Consider the following 21563-nt stretch of genomic DNA (forward strand, 5'->3'; position numbering starts at 1 on the left):
TTCTGGGGGACATAATATTGGACTCGATAGCTCAGTGGAGCGTCCATACTCCAAGGCAGTGTCCCTTGGAAAGCTAGTTTCTCGGGAGAGGGAAGGAAGATGCCAGGCTGGATGGATCTGTGGTCTCTCATGTGCATGTTGGCCTCTCACTGTTGTGGTAGATGCACGCTGTGACTTTAAAAGGAGGGTAGAGAGACCCAGTGTGGTGCACTGGTTAGACTGGGACAGGGGAGACTCGACTTCAAGTCCCCACTTGCTGACTTCGGGCCAACATGCCTAACCTACCTCATAGGGTTGTTGAGAGGATAAAATGGAGAGGAGGATCATGTATGCTGCCTTGGGCTCCTTGGAGGAAAAGGTGCGATAGAAATGTTATAAATACAATAAACAGTAATATATAATAAATAAACGTACCTGAGAAGAGTCATAAGAACGTGCCTTCCACAGGATCAGACCCATGGCCCACCCAGCCCAGTAGAATCTGCGCTGGCTGGCAGCCTTGGCGCTCCCTCCAGGGTTTCTGGTGGGCTTCCCTGCCCTCCCTGGGGATGATGCCGACGTCGAACCTGGGACCCTCAGTGTGCGAAGCAGGGATTCTCCTGCTCGGCTCCGGCCCCTTAGCTGAGCAGTCTGTGACAGGCCAGTAGCCACGAAAGTTCAGCGCCCTCAGCGTCCCCCCGCCCCCCCATTCAGAGGCCGCCTTCCTCTGGGCATCAGGCCATTTTCTTCTTGGAGGCACCTGGTGGCACAGCTGCAAGCAGGAAGTTGGGCTGCATGGACCTTTGGCCTGACCCAGCGGGGCTGTGGTCCCGTATCCTTCTCAGGATATGGGATGATGGGTGTTGTAGTCCCAAAGCTCCATTTTGGATTCCCCCCACAGCAGAGCATGACCTGGTTCGGCTTCCGGTTCGGCTTCCTGCTCAGTTCCACTGCTCCCCATTTCTCACAGCTCCTGGGCAGGGGCCCTCGCACCTGGTGACCCAGCAGCCTCAGGTGTCCTTGTCCACCCCAACCGTGTCCTCTCCTTCCCTGCAGACGTCTCAGGGGGTCCAGGTGCGGCGGTTCAAGACCCTGGCTGACCTCATTGCCCTGTACCTGCAGCCCAACCAGGGCCTCGTCTGCACCCTGCTCTTCCCGGTGGAACGGGAGAAGGACAAGGAGAGCGTGGAGGAGAGGGACTACTCAGGTAGGTGCCGTAGCCCCCCGTGGGGCCGGGGGCGGAGTGGTTGGTTTGTGGGCTTGCATTCTGGCAGTGGGGCCTGGGAGCTCCGTGGTCAGTGGGGCGGTGAATCTGCTCCAGGTTTCAGTCAGAACCAGTCAGATCTTGAAAGGAGCTGTCCAAGGTGCAGAGCACCTTGGATAGTTCCTTTAGAGTTCTGACTGAAACCCGGAGTGGATTCACCGCCCCACTAGCCACGGAGCCACTTGCATTCTGGCCTGGCAAAGGCTGGCTGGCTGTTCCCAAGGGTGCAGGGGAGCACCCAGCGAGATCCAAGGCTTAATTTGAGCTGGGAGGGCAGCAGGAAATGATGCCCCAGCTTGATGCCCCAGAACCTATTTTCAATACCTGACCTCAGTCCTGAAGACATGGGAAGCAAGAGGGTGGGTCGGGGCTTGTGCCAGAGGCCTTCTCCTTACCACTAGGTTACTGCAGCCACGGGGGCTGGTGTCTTTATTTGATTTGTGCCCCACCAGGAAAAATGGCACTCGAGGAGGCTTGAACGTCTAGAAGTCGGGAGGTGGGCTTCTGAGGCAGAGCGTGTGCCTTTGGGGATTTGGGGAGCCTTGAACCCCAGTGCCTTTTCTGAGGGATGACATACACATGGGCAGCGGGGGAGGGGGACCAGGGACCTCCGAGTCTTCAGCCCCTTCAGTACTCTGTAGGGCTGTTGAACCCCTTTCAGCCTGAGCACCGAATTCCACTTTGGAGAAGCTATTGGGGGCTGCATTCCCGGGGGGAGGGGCACAGGCAAAACAGGATGGAGCCAGAGGCAGCGGGGCAAGGCCAAAGCACCCCAAATCCCGGGAGCTCTGACTGCCAGTGACTAAGCCTTAAGAGAGGCATTTCAGCCTTTTAGAATGGGGGGTGGGGGGTGGAGGAGACACAGAGGCCAGGAAACCATGAAGCCAGTCAGTGAGGTAGGGAGAGATCTTTGGCTGACCAGCTTGGGGGATCCCCTTCTCCCCTCTTCTCACGGTGAAGATTGTGCTGACCTCCCCCCTGCCCATGCGTGCATCTGGGGAAGTTGGTCCCGGTTGGTCCCACTTGCCTTCTGTGTTCCAGATGGGGAGGATGAGAAGCCCCCGTTGCCCCCCCGCTCTGGATCCACCAGCATTCCTGTTGGCAGCGCCATCCCCGGTGGTGCCAGCAATACCCCTGCTGTGCAGGACGGAGCTCTTGAAAGGTAAACCACATGCGTGCCAATGAATCTCCTGCTGTAATCCCCACGGGGACATGGGTCTGTGGCAGTGGTGCAGGTCGGGGGGGGGCAGGGCAGGGGTTGGAGTATCATGCAGGGGTTGTCAGTCTTCATCTTCTAGTACCACCCTTCCCAACTTTGGCCAAGCTCCTTCTCTCCCCCACCCCCCCAGAAATCAATAGGACATACGATCATCTAATAAAGGCATCACTGAGCGCAGGTGGAGGACATCTCCCTCGCCACCAAGCGGAACTGTCCCGCATGCCCATTGGACTGAGGGGAGGGGGCTGGGCCTCCTTCTTTGAGCGTAAGCACCTCCCACTCCCCACCTCGCTTGACGGCATTCTGAGAGCCCCCTGCCCGTTAAAGCCCGTAGGCCCTGGTGATGCTCCGCGCCACCAGTGCTCTGTGCCTGAGTGTTCCTCCTCATTCTCTGCCCCTGGCCTATTGCGTCCCCTCTCTTTCAGCCCGCAGCTCCCTTGTTGCTCTTTCCCCGTAAGGTGCCCCCACACCCCAGGTCAGCCGCTCTGCCTCACTTCCGATGCACAGACGTTGCCTTGCGCTTCTGCAGCCATCAGACAGCTCCCTTCTTGGCAGGGCCATTGTGAGGCACTCAAGAAATTCGGGGGGGGGGGGGCTATGGGATGCACATGTACAGACCATGTGCATACGCTAATTTGTATCTATATGCGCATATTTAGAAATAATAATTACTAGTTAAGCTTCGCAGAGGGCAGAACATCTCAAGAGTGCAGAAAAAAATTCCTATAACTCCAAGCATGGCTGGCTGGGGAATGCTGGGAGTTGAAGGACTTCTTTCTGTCTAAACATGCACAGGGCTGCACTTTCAATCGCCTCAATTAAAATGCAGCCATTCATTTGCACCCTGTCTGAGATCATCCCAAACCCAGAGCTCCTCCTCAGGTACAGTCAATTCACAGTGATGTGGAAAAAAATGCAAAACAGAGAGTGGCTGGTAGGTTTCTCTTCAGCCGTTTTACACACACTAAAAAGGGCAAGTTTTGCACCAAAATGGGAGTTTCAAAAATGTGAGAAAAGTGCTAATCCAAAAGCAAGCCAAAGACAAATCAGGAGCTGCTGCCAATTCATTTCTCAATTCCCACCCAGCCCCTACTCCAAAGTGCAATAAATTCCCCTTCAATGTATTTCCCCATACACCAGTCACCATTCCCTCCATAAATTAAATTCAAAATAAAAATAAAGTGGTGCTCAGTCCCATGGGGTGGGGTGGGTGGGGGGTCAAAATGCTGGGTGGGGGTGGGAGGAACGAGGGCTGGATAGTGGGGGCTGCCCCACACGAGGAGCACAGGGTAACCTTTCCTTCCCCAGCTGCAGTCCCCTCTGAAAATTGCCTCCTTCCTAGCAATTAAGCTAAAAAAAAACCATTAGCCCCAGTGGATACCTAGAGATCCGGGTAACAGATCTGGGGCCCAGGCCTAGCAGGGCTCCTGCTTCTTGGGCCTTGCTAACTAGGAGCTGCCATCCAGCCGGGGGTCTGTGCTGCAGCTGTACAAGTGCACTGCATAAGCATGGATTTTGCTTTGGGGCAGCGGATTCAACATCTGGAGAATCTCTGCTTTTAACTTTGTTTTTTTTAAAAGCAAGTTTCTAGCCCTTATGCACACAAAGATAGCCCTACAAATATACATCCAGTACCTGGTGAAATCTCAGAAGCTGCGGGGAGAGGTAGGGCTCTTACGGTACTGCAGTGAAGCCTTGCCACAAACAGAGCCTGTGTCAGCCTTGGAGGAGGAGAGGGCCAGAGGTGAACTGCGGGGGAAAGAGAAGGGCTGGAGGCACAGGAGAGGGAAACGGAGATGCCGACAGACTGACTGACAAGGTTCACGCAACAGGGCAAGCCAGAGTACGGTTGAGTATGGCTGTTGAAACATGGGTTGATGTTGAACCTGTGGGTTGTTGTGTTGTGTGAACCCAGCCATGCTAACAAACCATTAACCAGAAACAACCCACACAATTCAACAAACCATGGGTTCTCTTCATGGGTTGTTCATGGTTAACAAGCCATGGTTTGTTAGCGTGGCTGGGTTCACAGAGCACAACAACCCACAGGTTCCGCAACAATGCACCATTCAATGTCAACCCACACTCAGCCTGTACTCTGGCTTGTCATGCTGTGTGAACCCAGCCAATGTGTGCAGTGCAGATGGGTAGCTCATGACACAGACATGCACAATGCAATTACGTCCTGCAGATTTTATTTTGGTTTGGGATAAAGACTAAGGAGGATAATGAGTATTTTCCTCAGTCTCTATCTGAACTGAGAACCCTCCTGCACAGCCCTTGTGGCTTTCCTCATCCGTGCTCCTTTTTCTTACAGTACCACGAATGGGCTCAGCACTGTTTCCCATGAGTATCTGAAAGGCAGCTACTCCCTGGATCTGGAGGCAGTCAGAGCTGGTGCCAGCAGCCTGCCCCACCTCAACAAAACCCTTGTCACCTCTTGCAAGCGCCTGCACAGGTAAGAAGAAGTGGGGAATGGGGAGCCATGCATATGAGTGCGAGTGCATGCAGAGCTGGGTTCCACTGATCCTGTCCATCTCCATTCAGTCCCATTCATGAGGCAGATGGGAAAAAATACAATTATGGAGCTTTTGGGGTCTGCAGAACACTCTTATCTAGAGACTCACCAAAGTCTGAGCCTGAGTGCTTGCCAGAAGCACAGAAAGACCTTATTTGGACAGGCTTTTAATGCCCAACATCAGGCAGGAATTGGCTTATTTAATAAAACATGCTGTATTTTATATTTTAATTTTGGGTAGGTACTTTTTTATTTTTTATTTTACTGGATGATTGTTTTAGCATTGCTACCTATAAGGACAGAATTTTGGAGAAATACCAGGTGGTAGTAAGGAAATGACAGGATATAATTTGCCATTCTGATTATCAGCAACACTACAAGGTCTTGGGCAGAGAAGAAATCCCTTTAAGTTGGAGACGCCATCAGGGACTTAATGTGGAACCTCCTGCGTGCAAAGCGCGTGCGCTCTCTCCCACAGAAATCTCTCCCACCTCCCATAGGTGCTCCTTGACAAATGAGCCTGGCTGTTGGAGGTTGGGATATTCTTATTATGGCTAAATTGGCCACTGATACTTGAGTTCCAGAGGGGAACGTGGGGAGCGGAAGAAAGAATACAAATAAATGCCCCATCTACACTAATTCTCCAAGGGGCGACCTTTATGTAGCCAAAACAGCACCATCCATGCGCAAGAGGGAGGCATCAGCCAGCTTGGGGAACCCCAAAGTTTGCAGAAGTACAAAAAAGATTTATGAGACAAACCCCCAGGGGGGAAGGGAACAAACCCAGTGAGGACTGAACCTGCCCAGTAGCCATGGAATGCTAATTTATTCTTGGAAAATAGGGGGAGGGGGAATGGAATGGAGTAGACTGGAAAAGGGCTTGTCTGGTTGGGCCTCTGAGCAGGGGCGTGCCACGCTGCAACAGAATGCCACATCGCCATTTGAAATCTGGTTCTCCTTCCAGCGAGCTGGACAAGGTCCTGTCAGGCTTGGAGATCCTGTCAAAGGTGTTCGACCAGCAGAGCTCCCCTGTGGTCTCCCGGATCCTGCAGCAGGTCAGTGCGGCTGGCAGGAGAAGAGGAGGGCGACCCAAGATGCCAGGGGATTTGTTCCAACCCAAGACGGATGAGGGCTTGGAGCACTCCCTGGTGCAAGAAAGTTTAACGCATTTCAGGGCCTCCTTGGTTAGAGGGGTCACAGCAGAGCAGCCTTCCCCAACCCGACGCCCTCCAGATGAGTTGGATTTCCAACTCCCAGCCAGGAAGTCTGGGGAAAGTGGAATGGCAGGAGCCTCCCTCCCTCCCTCATCCTAGGACTCTCTGAGGCCGTCCAGTCAATTTGGTGGGCAGTAGAGTTGGGTCAAGCCAAAGGCAGCCCTTCTTCACACGGCTTCACATAGTGACCTGGGGAATTTGCAGCCCCAAGGAAGGCCGCTGGTTTAGATGATCTTAACGGGGGAATTGGCAGAATCGAGGAGGAGGAGGAGGAGGGGTCCCTCTGTGGCTAGGAGCGGTGATCAGATGCAGTGTACCTGTGTGTATCAGTTTCTGGGGGCAAACAGCCAGTGGGGCAAGGCAATTGCCTCTTTGCTCAGCTTGGGAGCTTCCTGGAAGCATTTGGCTGGCCACAGTTAGAAACAGGATCCTGGGTTAGATGGGCCTTTGGTCTGACCTGACTGGGCTCTTCCTCTGTCCTCAAGCAGCAGGCGAGGGCTGATCGGGCAGGCATGGCTTCAGCCCCTCCTCCTCGCCGATCAGTTGTCTGCCCAAGCGCAGAATCATCTTCCCCAGGTCACCATGTAGCCACGCCCCTTCCTGAAGGTCTGCTCTGGGCTATTGAGGCAGTATTTTTTAATATCCAAGACATAAGCTAATTTAGTACAACTTCTACACCAGCCTTTCCCAACCCGGTGCCCTCCAGGGGTGTTGGATTGCAACTCCCATCATTCCCAGCCAGGTTGGCTAATGACTGGGAATGACGGGAGTTGCAGTCCTGTACGTGTGGAGGCCACCGAGGTGGGGGAGGCTGTTCTGTAGGAGATTCACACGTGCCTGCTGTTGCGGGTTAGTCCTGAATCAAGGCAGCTAGGCTGGCAACTGTCTCCATTGTCTTTTCATCTTATCCCCCCTACTGAGGATGACCGTCTGGGTACTCTGTTGCCTGAGATGCTTCCCGTGGGGTTTCCCTGCCCCCTCCCTCTCCATTGCCTCTGTAAATGATGCCGTGCAGTCTCATTGGGTTCTAAACTAAGAAAATGAGACGCTCTCAGACACATGAGTCCAAGCACAACTCCCTCATTGTGTTCTTGAGTCCTTGGAGAGCCACTGCCGGGTAGACGAAGGGCTGCATGTGTCTTCTTTGCCTGGTCTTCCCGGGGGGAATGCCATGATGATAATGTGCATTCCTTTGGATTCGTATCTCCAGGTTTGGAAGGAACAGAGCGTTGCAAATTCCCCTTCTTGGGAGCAAACGTCCTGCGGTGTTGTGGGGTCCTCTCATTTCCAGGATCAGCCCTACTTGTGTTCTCTGAGTGCACTGCTTTGAAGCTCCAGGGGCCGGATTTGGAGTGCTCCGTCCATTCCTGGTGTGGGGGGTTGATTCTGGCTTCCCCAGAATTTTCAGGGCACCCTCAACCCTCCTCCCTGGTGCCAGAAAGATCCCCTTGGGCTGCTGCTTCCAAGCTCCCCTTGGGCCTCTGTTTTCAAACTCCGCCTTGTGGTTTCCAGACTGCTGGTCAAACGGGAGAACAGGAGCTGGAGAGCCTGGTCCTGAAACTCTCCATCTTGAAGGACTTCTTATCTGGCATTGAGAAGAAGGTGAGTGTGGCGTCCTCGGCATCCGCAGCCTCCTGGCTTAATCTCAGCAAGCCCTGCTGAGCAGGTGGCCCCTGGGGCAAACGTACCTGCTATGTGAAATACGCAGCGTGTAACTAATCCTCACCATTTTTTTCCCCTTGAAGTAAGCATGCAGGTCCCAGTCTGGAGCAGGACCATCAAATGCTGGTGGGGGGAGATTTAACCCTCCCCTGCCCTTGCCACTTTCCCCCTTAGAGTCTGTTGCCCTCCTGCCCTGCTTGTGGGCTCCCCATGGGCAGCCGGTTGGCCACGGTACAAACAGAAGGCTGGATGAGGTGGGCCCTGGGCCTGATCTGGCACGGCTCTTCTTGTGTCCATCCCAGGACCTGCCCTCTGGCCTGTGCACTGCTGTGGGTGGGTGTGGGGAGAGAAGGCCCCGCGGGAAGCTTCCTCGGCACAGGGCACCTTGAGGCTCAGGGCTCTGAGCGATCCGTGGCTTTTCTGGGCGGGGGCGGGGGCCTGGAGGCGCCTCCACCAGTGCAGGGACTTGGCCAGGCACTCTCCCTGCCTCCCCTTCCTCAGCATTGGGCCCAGGGCAGCGGTGAGGCAGAGGCCTTGCTCTGTTCCCAGCCTCCGTTGCCAGAAGGGACTTGGGCCGCATCCAGCTGTACCCTTCCTCTTTTCCCTCAGAGGGGAGCTTGCAAGGGAGTGGCTTGGCGCACATGGTCCACTGGGGACCTGCCTGTCGGCGTTCTTCCTCCCCCATTCCCACCGCCTCCCAAGGGGCAGGAGGCGGCTCTGGGCGGCTTTTCCTCCAGGGTGCTTCAGAGCTTTGTCTCTCTGGCTGCCTCCGTAGACCGGGGTTCAGAGGAGCTGGCTGTTTGGCAGCGTCAACGGCAGCCCCAGCACCAACAAGAGGGAGCCGCCATCTACTTTTGGACTGGTTACCATCTGACTTTCCGGACTGGGATGGGGGGGCAGCAGAGGAGCCATGTGGCTGGAGAATAGAGCTGGGAGGGGCAGGCGGGAGATGGCGCTCCCCAGCCAAGTGCTGTCAGCTAACTCAGCATGGCTCGGGGCACTGGCGGCCCCAGTAAAAATAATGGGGGTGCACAGAAGGGGCAAAATGCATTGCTGCAGGGGGGAGTGAGCTTTGTGTCACATGTCCAGTTTCTGAAAGAGAAATAACGGGGTCTTTCCCATGAGCTCTCCCATCCTAAACATATTTTCTCTCCTGTAAGTGTGGTTCGCTTTCACGAACTTAAACTGCAGCCTTATTTTAATTCCCAGTGGTTGAATCCCCTATAATTTTTTATTGTGAACAGCATCTATCCTTCAAGTAACCGTGTGTGTGTGTGCGCGCGCGGCAGGGGGAGCACATCCCCCTGCCCCACCCTGGCATTGCTTGTGAGTTGGGGATTGTGTGTGTGGGGGGGGGGGGCGTAACGAGTGAGAGCATTCAACTTGTTTTTGGCTGAGCCGTTGCCGTATCTCAAGAAACTGGAGGCACCTGGCAGGAAATGGGCACATCTCAGGAAGGGTTAAAAGCCATTTCAGAGTACACTGAATGCTCTTCTAAATCCTGCAGAAGACACACCTGTGCACCCAGGTCTCCCCTCTTCTGAAATGAAATAAAATTCCTTGAAAACAAATCTAATTCTTCAAAGCACACAAACGTATGGATCGGTGTTAGTTACCATTCTCCAATTATGTATTTACTTGGAGCAGAATTTGTATGGGGGCAAAGTGCACAGAGGGGCTGGGGGCCGGGGGGGGGGGGTGTCCACACGCCGTTGAAGTGATGAGGTAGAAGAAATCTGAAAGGTGTATGACAGAAGGGCAGCCAAGGCCTCTGCGTGGGCGGGTAGGGTCCCAGTATGGAGGTGGTTGCATGAATCCTGATCTTCCCTCTGCTCCTTTGCAGGCCCTGAAAGCTCTCCAGGACATGAGTTCCACAGCACAGTCTGGACTTGCCCAGCCGTCCTGTCGCAAAGCAAAGAGCATTCCTGTTCAAGCGTTCGAGGTAAACCTCCACTCCGCATCCCAGTCTTTCAAGTCACCCCTCAGGTTCAGCCTCAGGCAGGTTTAGGGTCTGTTTAGGCCATGATTCTGTGGGAATGCAGAAAAGGTGCAGAATGTGGTTTAGGCTTTTAATCCTCAAGACTGCAACACATTTCAGCAATTCTTTCCGAAATTCCCAGAAGCCAGTCTGATGGCAGAATAGCATTTTTGGCTGTAGGGGACAAAGATTCAGCACCCTGTGTAACTCTTTCTGCCTGACCAGCAACACTGCTGATGGAAAATAAGAGAATGTACACAGTTTTCCCATATTTTCTCAGTCACCAGGTTGCAGGATTAATCTTTTCTTGGTGTAGAGCAGCCTTCCATTCATTTCGTTTTTTGTACTGCCCAACATCCAAAGCTCTTCGGTGCTTTACAAAAATTACAACCCAAAATTCAGCATAATAAAAACGTAATATAAAATCGTTAACTTACAACATTTTAAAACAATTTAAAACTGCTAAAGAAACAGTTAACATAAAATAATTTCGGGGCGGGGGGCAGTCCATGTTAGTCTGTAGCAGCAAAAACAGCAAAGAGCCTTGTGGCACCTTAAGGACTGATGCATTTATTTCTTCTGGCCTGAACGGCCATGGTGGCACCATCTGGTTCATCAGATGCATGTCTGTGCTGGACTGCACCCCTTGACTCTGCTCTTCCCCATCCCAGCAGTGCATCGCCTTGTGTGGGGAGGAGCATCTCATGGCAGATCCCCCCGCTTTCTTCTCAGGTGAAGCTGGACCTCACCTTGGGCGACCTCACCAAAATCGGGAAATCGCAAAAGTACACCCTAAGTGTGGATGTGGAGGGTGGGAAGCTGGTGGTGCTGAAGAAACAGAAGGACTCCCAGGAGGACTGGAACACCTTCACGCACGACAAGAGTAAGGAGGCCCCCACACTTGTCTCTCGGGGAGATGCTCTCAGTGGCCCTCGCTGAACCTGCCTCTCCGCTGACCCACAGCGCTCCTTCTCCTCCCCGTCTGATTGGGCCCCAGTCTCCGCCTCAATGAAGGGTTGTCCAGGATGGCGTCGCTTTTGTGTGGCTGACGCAGGGAGCCCTTTCAGAAGACCCAGCGCCCTGTGTGGACGTCGAGGGGGGAGGTGTCACTGTTGGGTGCCGCGAAACTGGCAGTGCAACTTGGCCCTCGGACAGGCAGCATGAGCCACCTCGCGCATCCCAACACTCCTGCTTGTGCTTCGAGGCATCGTGCCAGGCCCTGCATGGAAGCCCCTTCTGAGTAGAGACTTAGAGTGGATAAAGGTGGCCCTAAGACATGGGTAAGCAACCTGGTGCCCTCCAGATGTTTTGAGCTACAGCTCCCAGAAACTCCAGCCAGCATGGGGGATTATGGGAGTTGTAGTCCCAAACACCTGGCAGGTGCCAGGTTATCTATCCATGCCCTAAGAGAATTCCCGGGGGCGGGTTAAGTGGGATCTCTCCCCTCAGCCCGTTGTTTGATCTCCCATCGTCTCCTCCTGCTCTCCCCAGTCCGCCAGTTGATCAAGTCCCAGCGGGTGCAAAACAAACTGGGGATCGTCTTTGAGAAGGAGAAGGACAAGACGCAGCGGAAGGACTTTGTCTTTGTCAGTGCCAGGGTGAGTCAGAAGGGCCTTCAGCCAAGGCCTGTGCCCTGGAGGCGCTGGTGTGCAGAAACATGGCATCAACTTGCAGGTTGAGCGTCCAGGGGTCTGCATTGTTGTGCACCCCCATTTTGGAGTACAGGGGAGGTCACACACCCTGGAGCAAGAGCCCCTGTGGCAGGTGTCGGAGTCGGAGTAGCACTCGGGGAAATTGGGCATTGCCTTGGGCCTCTGGTGGCAGAAGGGTGATTAACATGTCTTAAATAAGTCCATCTCTCCGACCAGCTCTGAAATAGAAAGAGAAAACAGCCCTGTATCACATTTCACCCTCTTGCTAAGGTTGGTCATTGGAAAAAATGAATGGGTGTTTGTCCTATTAGCTACAGGCATACTCCTGAGTTGTCGTTCTTGATGTATGGCAGGGGAAGAGGCATTCTGCAGGTGATTTCAGATCTAAAGCGAAATCCACAGGCAGATGGCCAGTGGGCTGCTTGCACGCCCATTTTTCCAGCCCCAGCTGGAGTGCTAAATGTGGAGGTGTGCTTGCGTTGCCTTGCGCTCTGCAGGAGGGTGTCACAGTAATCTCCGTACCGGAAGGCTTCTCTGGGCAGGACTTGTGCAGCAGGTGAAGTGGCCTATAAGGTCCCTGGAGACCCCTGGCTTTCAGTCTTTGAGGATCCAGCGGGTTCCAGGAAGGGTGCAGTAGTGCAGGCCAGGTTAAGGTCAGCGAGGGATGCCACAGAAACATTGCATGGGTATCCCAACGGTGCCTCTCCCCCCTGCCCCATCCAAAAAAGTGAAGTGGCCAGACTCACACCTACCTGGGATCCATGTTCTGCCTCTAGTCCCAGTTGCCTGAGGGTGGGCTGGTGTGGCGAGCATATCATACTCTGCATGTGCTCAGGGGCAGGCCCTTCGTTATTCCTCCCCATGGTGTAGTGCTGGCCTTGACTCCCGCTGAGCTCTGCCTTGGCCTTGCAGACTTGCATTCAGCCTCCACGTGTGAGCGTCTCTCTTCCTTTAAGGGCCTTCTGAGGGGCTTCCAGGAAGCAGCGTGCCTCAGAGCTGCGGAGGAGGAGAAACGTGCTGTGCCTGGAGTGGGGGAGCCCAGGGATGCAAGGGGAGAAAGGGGGCAGGAAGGAGGGAGGGGGACACATCAGCCAGGGGAGAGGAGGAGGGAGCCATGCCCTGAAGCCCCTTGCCTCTGGCAGTCCTTTGACTTCACTGACTTATTCTAGGGACCCATCTCCCACCCTTTACCGAAACCTCCACGTAACATAAATATACAGTTCAATAAAACAATATATAATAAGATAAGACCCATCACGAAATATAGCACCGTTGTTGAGATTTCGCAGGTGCAGCTGGTGCACCTCCAAGCCTTCTCCGTAGCCATGAGGCCTAGCAGCTTATGGTTGAAAGCCTCAGCGACAGGACTGGGGTGGGGGCTGAGCAGCGGGGGACCCTGAGCGGTCCGTGTGTCCCCCCGCTGATGGCCGGCTCTCTGCGCCCCCGCCCCCCCCTCCAGAAGCGGGAGGCCTTCTGCCAGCTCCTGCAGTTGATGAAGAACAGACACTCCGACCAGGACGAGCCGGACATGATTTCCGTCTTCATTGGCACGTGGAACATGGGTGAGCATTGCCGTCTGGAGCGAGGGGCGGGGCCTCTCCCGGCTGCCCCCTGTCCTGGGGCCAGGGAGGCCAGAGCGTGTGCAGCTGCTGCCTCCTGCGCAGGTCATTGCCCTCGAGTCAGCTGCTGTCTGCCCCTGGCGGGCCGCTCTTCCCTGGCCTTTCCCAGCCCTGATCTCCTTTTCCCTGGAGATGCTGCAGGAGGAACCTTCCGCACACAAAGCATGTGCTGTACCCCTGGGCAGTGCCCCTGCCATGGTGGCTGCTCGAGCCCGTGTGCTTCGCCAAGCGGCCTCCCTCTCTCTACTGCAGGGATGGGGAGCCTCCGGCCCAGGGGCCTGATCTGCCCTGTGGAGGTTCCCCATCCGGCCTGCGGAGGCTTGGGCCCCTCCCCAACCCCTCCTCCTGGGTGCTACCGGGGGCTTGGGGAGGTGCCAGGGAGAAGAGTCCCTGCTGTTATCTCCAGTCACGGGTTGACGATAATGGTGGGGATTCCCCAGCATGCTGACTTCGTGGTTGGGTGGAGTAAACCTGAGTCAGCTCAGTCCCTTCCTGTCCTCGGAAGGCGGGAAGGGGCGGAGCTGGCTCGCCTTCGCGGTCCCGTGTCCTACCGAGGCGGGAGGGTGCAGGGCTGGCAGAGCCAGGCAGCTGTGCTGAGTGCAGCGCCTCCCTGACCAGGAAAGCCAGGCCTGGTCCCCCTGCCCCAAGGTGCTCACCCAGCGCTTGCGCCGGAGACCAAAGTGCGCCTGGGGCCACAGCCATCCGGTGGAAGGGTGGGGGGTCATCCATCCCCCTCCCCAAACAGGTTCCACGCTGCTGCTTTCCCGCGTTGCCCCTCCAGCCTCTTCGCAGGGTTCCTGTCTCCTTGCTCTCTGCTAAACTGCCCCTCTCCCGTCACCATCACAGCCGCATCCCTGCACGATGCTGGGCTGGAGCCTCACACTCCCGGGCGAAGGGGCTGTGGGGGACACCCCGCACTCTGGCGCTGGCCGAGTCTCCCTCCCTGATGGGCCGCTCTTTGCACCCTTGCAGGCAGCGTGCCCCCGCCCAAGCACATCACCTCCTGGCTCGCCTCGAAGGGTCTGGGCAAGACACTGGACGAGATGACCGTCGCCATCCCCCACGACATCTACGTCTTCGGCACCCAGGAGGACTCCACGGGGGACAAAGAGTGGGTGGACTTCATGCGCGGCATCCTGAAGGACTTCACGGAGATTGATTACCGGCCGGTAGGTGCACGGGGGCAGGAGGCTGGGGACACCGTGGCGGCGGCAGCCCAGCCAGCCCGGACAACGACTGCTGCTGCTGGGGATGATGGGTTTTGTAGGCCAACACAGTTGGAGGGCACCGGTTGGGGGGAGGCTGCCACAGTGCAGCCCTCCCCAACCTGGTGTCCTCTATTTGCCTTGGACTACAGCATCCATCATTCCCAGCCAGCATGGTTAGCTGGGAATGATGGGGTCTGTAGTCCAAGACAAATGGAGGACACCAGTTTGGGGAAGGCTGGCTTGTAGTATCTGTAGCAGGAAGGGGAGGAAGCCGAAGACTTACCGTCTGACGTCCAAAGAGTTTTATCCAATGGGCCGGCATACAAACACCCTAAATAAACCACATACCTAATAAATAGGCCCCCACCTCTGTCACTGGGAACTCCCGCTGAGCTACTGTCGCTGCTGCCTGCGATGGGATTGCTCTACTGAGGTCTCAGCCCCAGAATCTACTTCCAGTGTGTGAATTGTGGAATTAAACCTCACAAGGAGTGGCGTGTCTCTGTGCATGTGCAAAGCGCCTGCCTTTGTCTCCAAGTTGCTGCAGCCAGTTCCAGAATGCCAGAGGCCACTGGAGGGGGTTTCCAGGCAGAAGGTGCAGCTGCAAGGAAAGACTAGGTCCAGGCAGTGTTTGCTTCAAAGAGCCACCTCTGGCTGGAGCTGCCTGCAAGCAGGCAGGAACTCGGGTTTCTAGGGAAGGGAGCATGTGAGGAAGACTTCCCTTCCCTCCAAACTGGAGATGTCAGGAATTGAACCCAAGGCGCTCAGAATGCAAAGCCAGAGTTGTGGTCCCTGCCTGCGAGCGTGCTTCATAGGACAGCTTCTTTTGATTTCTCTCCTTGCATTTCCAGTTGTTCCTTACCAGGCCACGGAAGCCAAAACATGTAAACGTTAAAAAATCTCCAGCACTGTTTTCCGTAGACCACCACCACCACCTTGCATTCGTGGCCCAGAGAGAAGAGCCTCTGTGGAGACGAGCAAAGTCTTGCTCATTTGCACAAATGTTGCCCACTGCAAATTCTGGGAATGGGGAGCTACGGGCCCAAAAGCAGTGCCCGAAAGGTCTCATTCCGATGAAGAACCTCATCTCCTGGGTTGCCTTCCAGATCGCCATGCAGTCTCTGTGGAACATTAAAATAGCTGTCCTGGTGAAACCGGAACATGAGAACCGGATCAGCCATGTCAGCACCTCCAGTGTGAAAACGGGGATCGCCAACACTCTTGGTAAGAGGGGAGGAGCCCTGTCATGGCGGGGGGCTGTGATGGGTTCCCCCAGCAGAAATCGGGGGGAGTTTCTGCAGTCTTCCTGTTGAGTCCATTTTAGGGCTAAGTGGGGACCATAAGAACGTCAGAAGAGCCCTGAGGCTGGATCAGACCAAGGGTCCATCTAGTCCGGCATTCTGTTTACACAGCGGCCAACCACCTGCCCCAGTGGGAAACCCACAAGGAGGACACAAGTGCAACAGCACCCTCCCGCCCATGTTCCCCAGCAACCGGTATAAAATAGGCATGGAGGTAGCTTATAGCCATCAGGACTAATAGCCATTGGTAGCCTTCTCCACCATGAATCCCCTGTTAAAGCTGTCCAAAGTTCTGGCCGTCACTACATCTTGTGGTAGCGAATTCCATAGTTTAGCTCTGCGCTGCATGAAGAAGACTTTCCTTTTATCAGTCCTGAATCTCCCACCACTCAGCTTCATGGGATGACCCCACTGGATCCTGATATTGGGGGAGAGGGAGGAAAAGGGTAAGGAAGGTGCCTTATACCAGGTCAGACTAGCCCCCTATTCTTTCCCTGACTGGCAAAGAACCTAGACCTCCAGGCTGCTGGGAGGGGACTTTTGCCATCACCTGCTACCTGAGGGCCTGTTAACTGGAGATGCCAGGGATTGAACCCGGGACCTTCTGCGTGCTGAGCAGGTGCTTCTACCACCAAGCTACGGCCCCTCCGGACTCATTCTGTGGGTGTGCTCTGTAGATCTAGTGGGTGGAAGCTGGAGCAAGGATCTGATGTAGTTCAGCAGTACGGAGAGGAGCCCAGACAGGAGGATGAGAACCCAGCTGCAGAGCAGGGGTGAGGAACCGGCTGCCCTCCAGATGTTGCTGCACTACAACTCCCATCAGCTGCAGCCAGCAGATGATGGGAGTTATAGTCCAGCAATACCTGGAGGGGCACAGGTTCCCCACCCATGCTGTAGAGGGGCAGGTCAGGCTCCCTGGTTGTAGCTGCTAAGAGAATAGACTGAGGCTGGTTTGACTTGGGAGGGCTGATGCAGAGCCCCTGGCTAGCCAGAAGACCAGGCTGCAAGGCAGCGGGGGCCTGGGCGATCATGACACATGCCCCCTCTCAACATTTGAGAGATCTGTTTATGTTTGTTTGTTTTAGGCCTTTATATGCTGCTCGGTATCCCAGGCTTCAGGGCAGCTGACACAGAGAATAGAAGCAAATTAAAAATGTATGCTATAAAAGAGGTCAATAATAAAAACGTAAAAGCAGCATAAAAACAAGTGGCAAAGATCAAACAGGTTAAAAGGCCTGGGAAAATTAAAAATGGCCTTCCTTGCTGGTGCCAAAATGATGCAGATGGTGACAGGGACATTGTGTGTGTGTTTGTGTGTACTCGTACCACATACCAAGGATTGGTATTTTTTCACCTTGCAATAGTCATGACTGTAACATACATCAGGAGAAACTTCCTGACTGTTAGAGCAGTGCGACAATGGAACCAATTACTTTGGGAGGCAGTGGGCTCTCCCACACTGGAGGTGTTCAAGATAAGGTTGGACAGCCATCTGTGGGGGATGCTCTGCCTTGGATTCCTGCATTGAGCAGCGGGTTGGACTCGAGGGTCTTGTAGGCCCCTTCCAGCCCTACGATTCTATGATTTAGTCAGGCAAAGGGGCCAAGACCAGAGTAAGGCCAAGGGTCTCAGCAGAGGTTTTGTGGAGACAGAAAAGTTCTGGCGAAACCTTTGTGATTGGAGGAGCCAGTATTTGTTTTTCAATACTTGCAACTCACCGTGCCTCCATTTTGCTTCTCAGGAAATAAAGGGGCTGTGGGCGTCTCATTCATGTTCAATGGCACATCCTTTGGGTTTGTCAACTGCCACCTCACCTCGGGCAATGAGAAGACAGCCAGGTGAGTCCCCTTCCTGAGGGGGTCAGCTGGAGGGCTCTTGGGCACATCAGGATGACAGAGAAAACCGCTGGGCTGGAGGAGCTAAACTAAAAACTGGCTGGGTACTGTTCCCATGCTTGGCTGGAGACACGGTTGCAAGCTAGGGAGGGTGGAGAAATTAGTTCAGTTTGCATTTTAATGTAAACTCCCCTAATTACACACTTTCACACCACTGTACAAACCAAGACTCAGTTATCCTTTGAAATTTGCACTTCTCCAAATGTTGCCATGGACTTCTCCAATAAAGAAGTGCTTGCAAAAATGTGTATATTAGGGAAAATGAAGGTCAGAAGTGCATTATGTTAGGAAGATTGCTCGCAACAACAAAAAAATGGTATCTTGGCTAAAATGCAAACATAAATGTATCAGGGGAAATGTATACGAAAGTGCTTATGAATTTTCATGCACACTTTAAAAAACAAATTCTCCAAGTTCAAGACAAACTGAATTTAAGATTGGAAAACTAAAAAACTGAGAGAAACCAAAATCAACAGATCCATCCTCAACTAGCTGCAGCATCCACTGTCACGCCCGCCAGCTGTCTTCACTCCGTACGAGTGGTGCCAGTTATATTTTCATGCTTGGCAGTGCGTGCCATGTGAATGCCAACTGCTGGTGCTTACATGCCTACAGTACCTGTCTGAGTGATATGATCAGTGTGTTGAGAATGAAAGTTCGCCATTTGGCTAGTACATCCAGGATTTCAACATTCTGGAAGTTCTAGTAGTTGGTTAGGTTTGAGACGTTGTACATCTAACAAGACAAAGAAAATTCTTACACTCAGATGTGAAGGTGCAGAGCTCATTTGAACATGCAGGAAAAAAAATGTAGTCCAGTCCTCCTGGGAACTTGTGTTTTTGAAGTTGAGCATAAGTAGGGCCCTTCTGGATTGGACCAAAAATCCATCACGTCCAGCATCCTGTATCCCACAGTGGACTTCACTTGCCACTAGGAAGCCCCCAAGCAGGGCATAAACGCAATTGCCCTCTCCCTGTTTCTCCCCAATAACTGGTATTCAGTAGCACACCGCCTCTTAATGTGCAGGATCTAGGTGCTGGGGGCGGGGCGGTGGCGGTGGAGAGAGGTTGTGTTGTTTGACAGCTCCCCCATACCCACAACCTAATATCCATTGAAAGCTAGCACAACAGCAGCAAGGCTAGGTTGTGGCTCTTTTTCCTGACGTAACAACTTAGCTTTCTATATGTGGGGAAATTTTGATGTAGATGAGCAGCATGTAGTTCTCTCCCCTTCCCAGCCACCCCTGGGAGGACTGTACCACGTGCTTTGAATGACTCATACTTGCTGATTTGAGTAGAACATTTTTGCTCTTAGTTTTTTTGTAACGTTCTCTGGTAGGGTAATGCATGCCTCCAGAGCTCATGAAGGTGGCTAGTTCGCTTCTTTGCAGCTCGGGCCCTATGAGCACCGCATAAGAGGTACATAACTGTCTTCCTCCGCCACCTTACCCCCCCCCCCCCGGCCTTCCAGGAGGAACCAGAACTACCTGGACATCTTGCGCCTCCTTTCCCTGGGCGACAAGCAGCTCACTTCCTTCGACATCTCGCTCCGCTTCACCCATCTCTTCTGGTTCGGGGACCTGAACTACCGTCTGGACATGGACGTCCAGGTGAGGAAGGAGTGTGGTGGTGGGCTGTGAGCTCTGTGGAGGGGCAGGGCTCATCTTTGGTCCTCGCAAATTATACGAGGAGAAGAGCCTCTGAGCATGTGGAAAGGGCCCCCACATACTTACGGCCCGGCTCTGCTTATCTGAGCGCCAAGCAAGACGCGATGCACGGGGATGAGGCTGGCCCCGGGACGTGTGAGAACGGCCCTCTGGGCTGGAACGTTTGGCTTCCGGGCCGTTCTTGTGCTGCAGCACTAAACCACTGCTGTGTTGTATTCTCCACCCCACCCCCCTTCCCTGGCCAGGAAATTCTCAACTACATCAACCGCAAGGAGTTTGAGCCCCTCCTCAAGGTGGATCAGCTCAACCTGGAGAAGGAGAAACACAAGATCTTCCTGAGATTCAGTGAGCAGATTTCCCCGCTCCCCTCGTGACGGACTGGCTGGCTCTCTCCCTCTCTAGGACCAGGGCCAGTGCTCAGAGGCAGAGGTGGTTCTGAGCAACTTCGAAATGCCTTTTTAAGAAGATGAGCACACGGGTGCTCCCACGTTTTTTCCAGCTGGAGCCACTTGGGCCCCGGCCACTGCCACCAGGGCTGCTTGGGAGGCTGCGCAGTGTCCCGCTGCAGCTAGCCAGTCATGGCGCTCTTTGCTCCGTGGGCTCCTCCCCCCGCACAGTTAATGGGAGGGTGGCTCCCACGTTTCTCTCTCATCCGGCCGCCTTTCAGCAGGTGTCCTGATCCCCCACCACCGAAGCTTCCTCCGGTAGCCCAGATCACAGCAGCCAGCCATAACGCAAACCACAGGGTAAAGCCAGAGGCTACACAGATAAAACCTGTGAATGCAGCATAAAATGCTAGGTCATGAGGACTTCTGATAACAAAATAAACAGCAAATGAAATAGGCAACGGCAAAAAGCCAATCACAGCTACAGCAGTAGGTGTAAAGCAACATATTAGTAAACGATTTGATATTCAGCCAACGATACCTCAGTGTCAGGGAGTCCTCCGCAGGTGGTTATAATATGAGGACAGAGCTTAACCTAAGCCCTCCCGTGCCCACGTAGGAGAGAGACGGGAAGTGTTCCTCTAAAATGTCTGCGATTAATGGCCACCTAAATCTGAGCCCGCCCATCACTGAAGCCCTCCCTGCTTTGCTACACCATCCCTTGAGCACAGGAAGCTCCCAGTCTCTCCATTAGCTGCTGTAAGGAGCAACCCAACGACATCCCTGTAAAGCTGGAGGGATCCCTGCCTTGCTTAAGCAGCCATTCCCTGCTAGTATTCTCTCTCTTTCCAAACGGAACCCCGACGGGCTCTCCTAGCTTGGGAAGGCCGCGCTAGAGCTTGAGGCTGACGGCGGGGGTCCCATCGCGCTCAGCCCGTCTCTGGTTTTGTCTTCCACTTTTCCCCAGGTGAGGAGGAGATCACCTTCCCTCCCACATACCGCTACGAGAGAGGCTCCCGCGACACCTATGTGTGGCATAAGCAGAAGCCAACTGGGGTAGGTGCCTGGAGCCTGAGAGGCGGCCTGCTTTGGGCGGGGTGTGTGTGTGACAGTGGGAAGGGGAATGTTGAAAATAGTTGATGGGGGGGGAATATGTACTGGGCTATGGGAGGGGGCACATGCGAAGAGAAAAGTCACTGGAAAAGACCCTGATGCTGGGAAAGATTGAAGGCAAAAGGAGAAGGGGATGGCAGAGGATGAGATGGCTAGATAGCATCACCAATGCAATGAACATGAACTTGAGCACACGCTGGGGGAGAGCGGAGGACAGGAAGGCCTGGCGTGCTATGGTCCACGGGGTCACGAAGAGTCGGACACGACTTAACGACTGAACAACAACACGGGAGGGGGTTTGCAGTTTATCCAGCTTGGGTGCAGATCATTTATTAATCAGTCATACTTTTATATTACATAATATACTAAAATCCCTAAGTGGTTCATGTTGAAAGTACAATATAACAGTATTTTTAAAAGATAAAAAATAATAATTTAAAACATAATGTAACAATTAAACAGGATAGTTAATAACAGAGTCCCTTACAAGTCAGGGAAAGCCTGTGTGAACAGGTATGTTTTCAAAAGGCATTTAAAACTTGCCACTGTTTCTGCCTCTCGACCCACACTTGGGAGAGTGTTCCAAAGGGTGGGTGCCACCACTGAGAAGGCCCCGTTTACATGCTGCTGCCTGGTGACATTCCATTGGTGCCATTTAATCAAAAAGAGTCCAGACACAAATTGTGGACAGAGGTTCTTGTACCCCCGCTGCCCCCCCATGGCTCCACGTCCTTGCCCTTCCAGCCCCTCCATGTGACTTCCTATGCATCCAGTTGGGCCAAGGAAAGATAGCCTCTTGTTGGGTCTTCCTGGCTCTTTAAGAAGGGGCATCATCAACTGGCACTGTCTTATATAATGGAATTCCCAAGCTGAGAAGGCCTGTCTTCCT

At 53.9% G+C, this 21563-nt stretch overlaps 1 protein-coding gene across 1 annotated transcript in view; it reads left to right on the forward strand.

The window, feature by feature from the left end:
• Positions 1 to 21563, forward strand: part of INPPL1 (inositol polyphosphate phosphatase like 1) — an 88191-nt gene that overhangs the window by 47566 nt on the left and 19062 nt on the right. The window contains exons 3-17 of the mRNA XM_084842314.1: positions 1036 to 1186; positions 2285 to 2405; positions 4780 to 4920; positions 5945 to 6035; positions 7707 to 7796; positions 9700 to 9798; positions 10567 to 10717; positions 11326 to 11432; positions 12946 to 13048; positions 14078 to 14274; positions 15420 to 15537; positions 17356 to 17452; positions 18980 to 19118; positions 19421 to 19520; positions 20529 to 20617. Of these exons, the coding sequence (XP_084698440.1) occupies positions 1036 to 1186; positions 2285 to 2405; positions 4780 to 4920; positions 5945 to 6035; positions 7707 to 7796; positions 9700 to 9798; positions 10567 to 10717; positions 11326 to 11432; positions 12946 to 13048; positions 14078 to 14274; positions 15420 to 15537; positions 17356 to 17452; positions 18980 to 19118; positions 19421 to 19520; positions 20529 to 20617 (1794 nt within the window). The remainder of the gene's footprint in view (positions 1 to 1035; positions 1187 to 2284; positions 2406 to 4779; positions 4921 to 5944; positions 6036 to 7706; positions 7797 to 9699; positions 9799 to 10566; positions 10718 to 11325; positions 11433 to 12945; positions 13049 to 14077; positions 14275 to 15419; positions 15538 to 17355; positions 17453 to 18979; positions 19119 to 19420; positions 19521 to 20528; positions 20618 to 21563) is intronic.

The sequence above is a fragment of the Heloderma suspectum genome, chromosome 3 (assembly GCF_057233095.1).
Source record: "Heloderma suspectum isolate Gila_16-S chromosome 3, 16-S_ref, whole genome shotgun sequence".
NCBI classification, from domain to species: Eukaryota; Metazoa; Chordata; class Lepidosauria; order Squamata; family Helodermatidae; genus Heloderma; species Heloderma suspectum.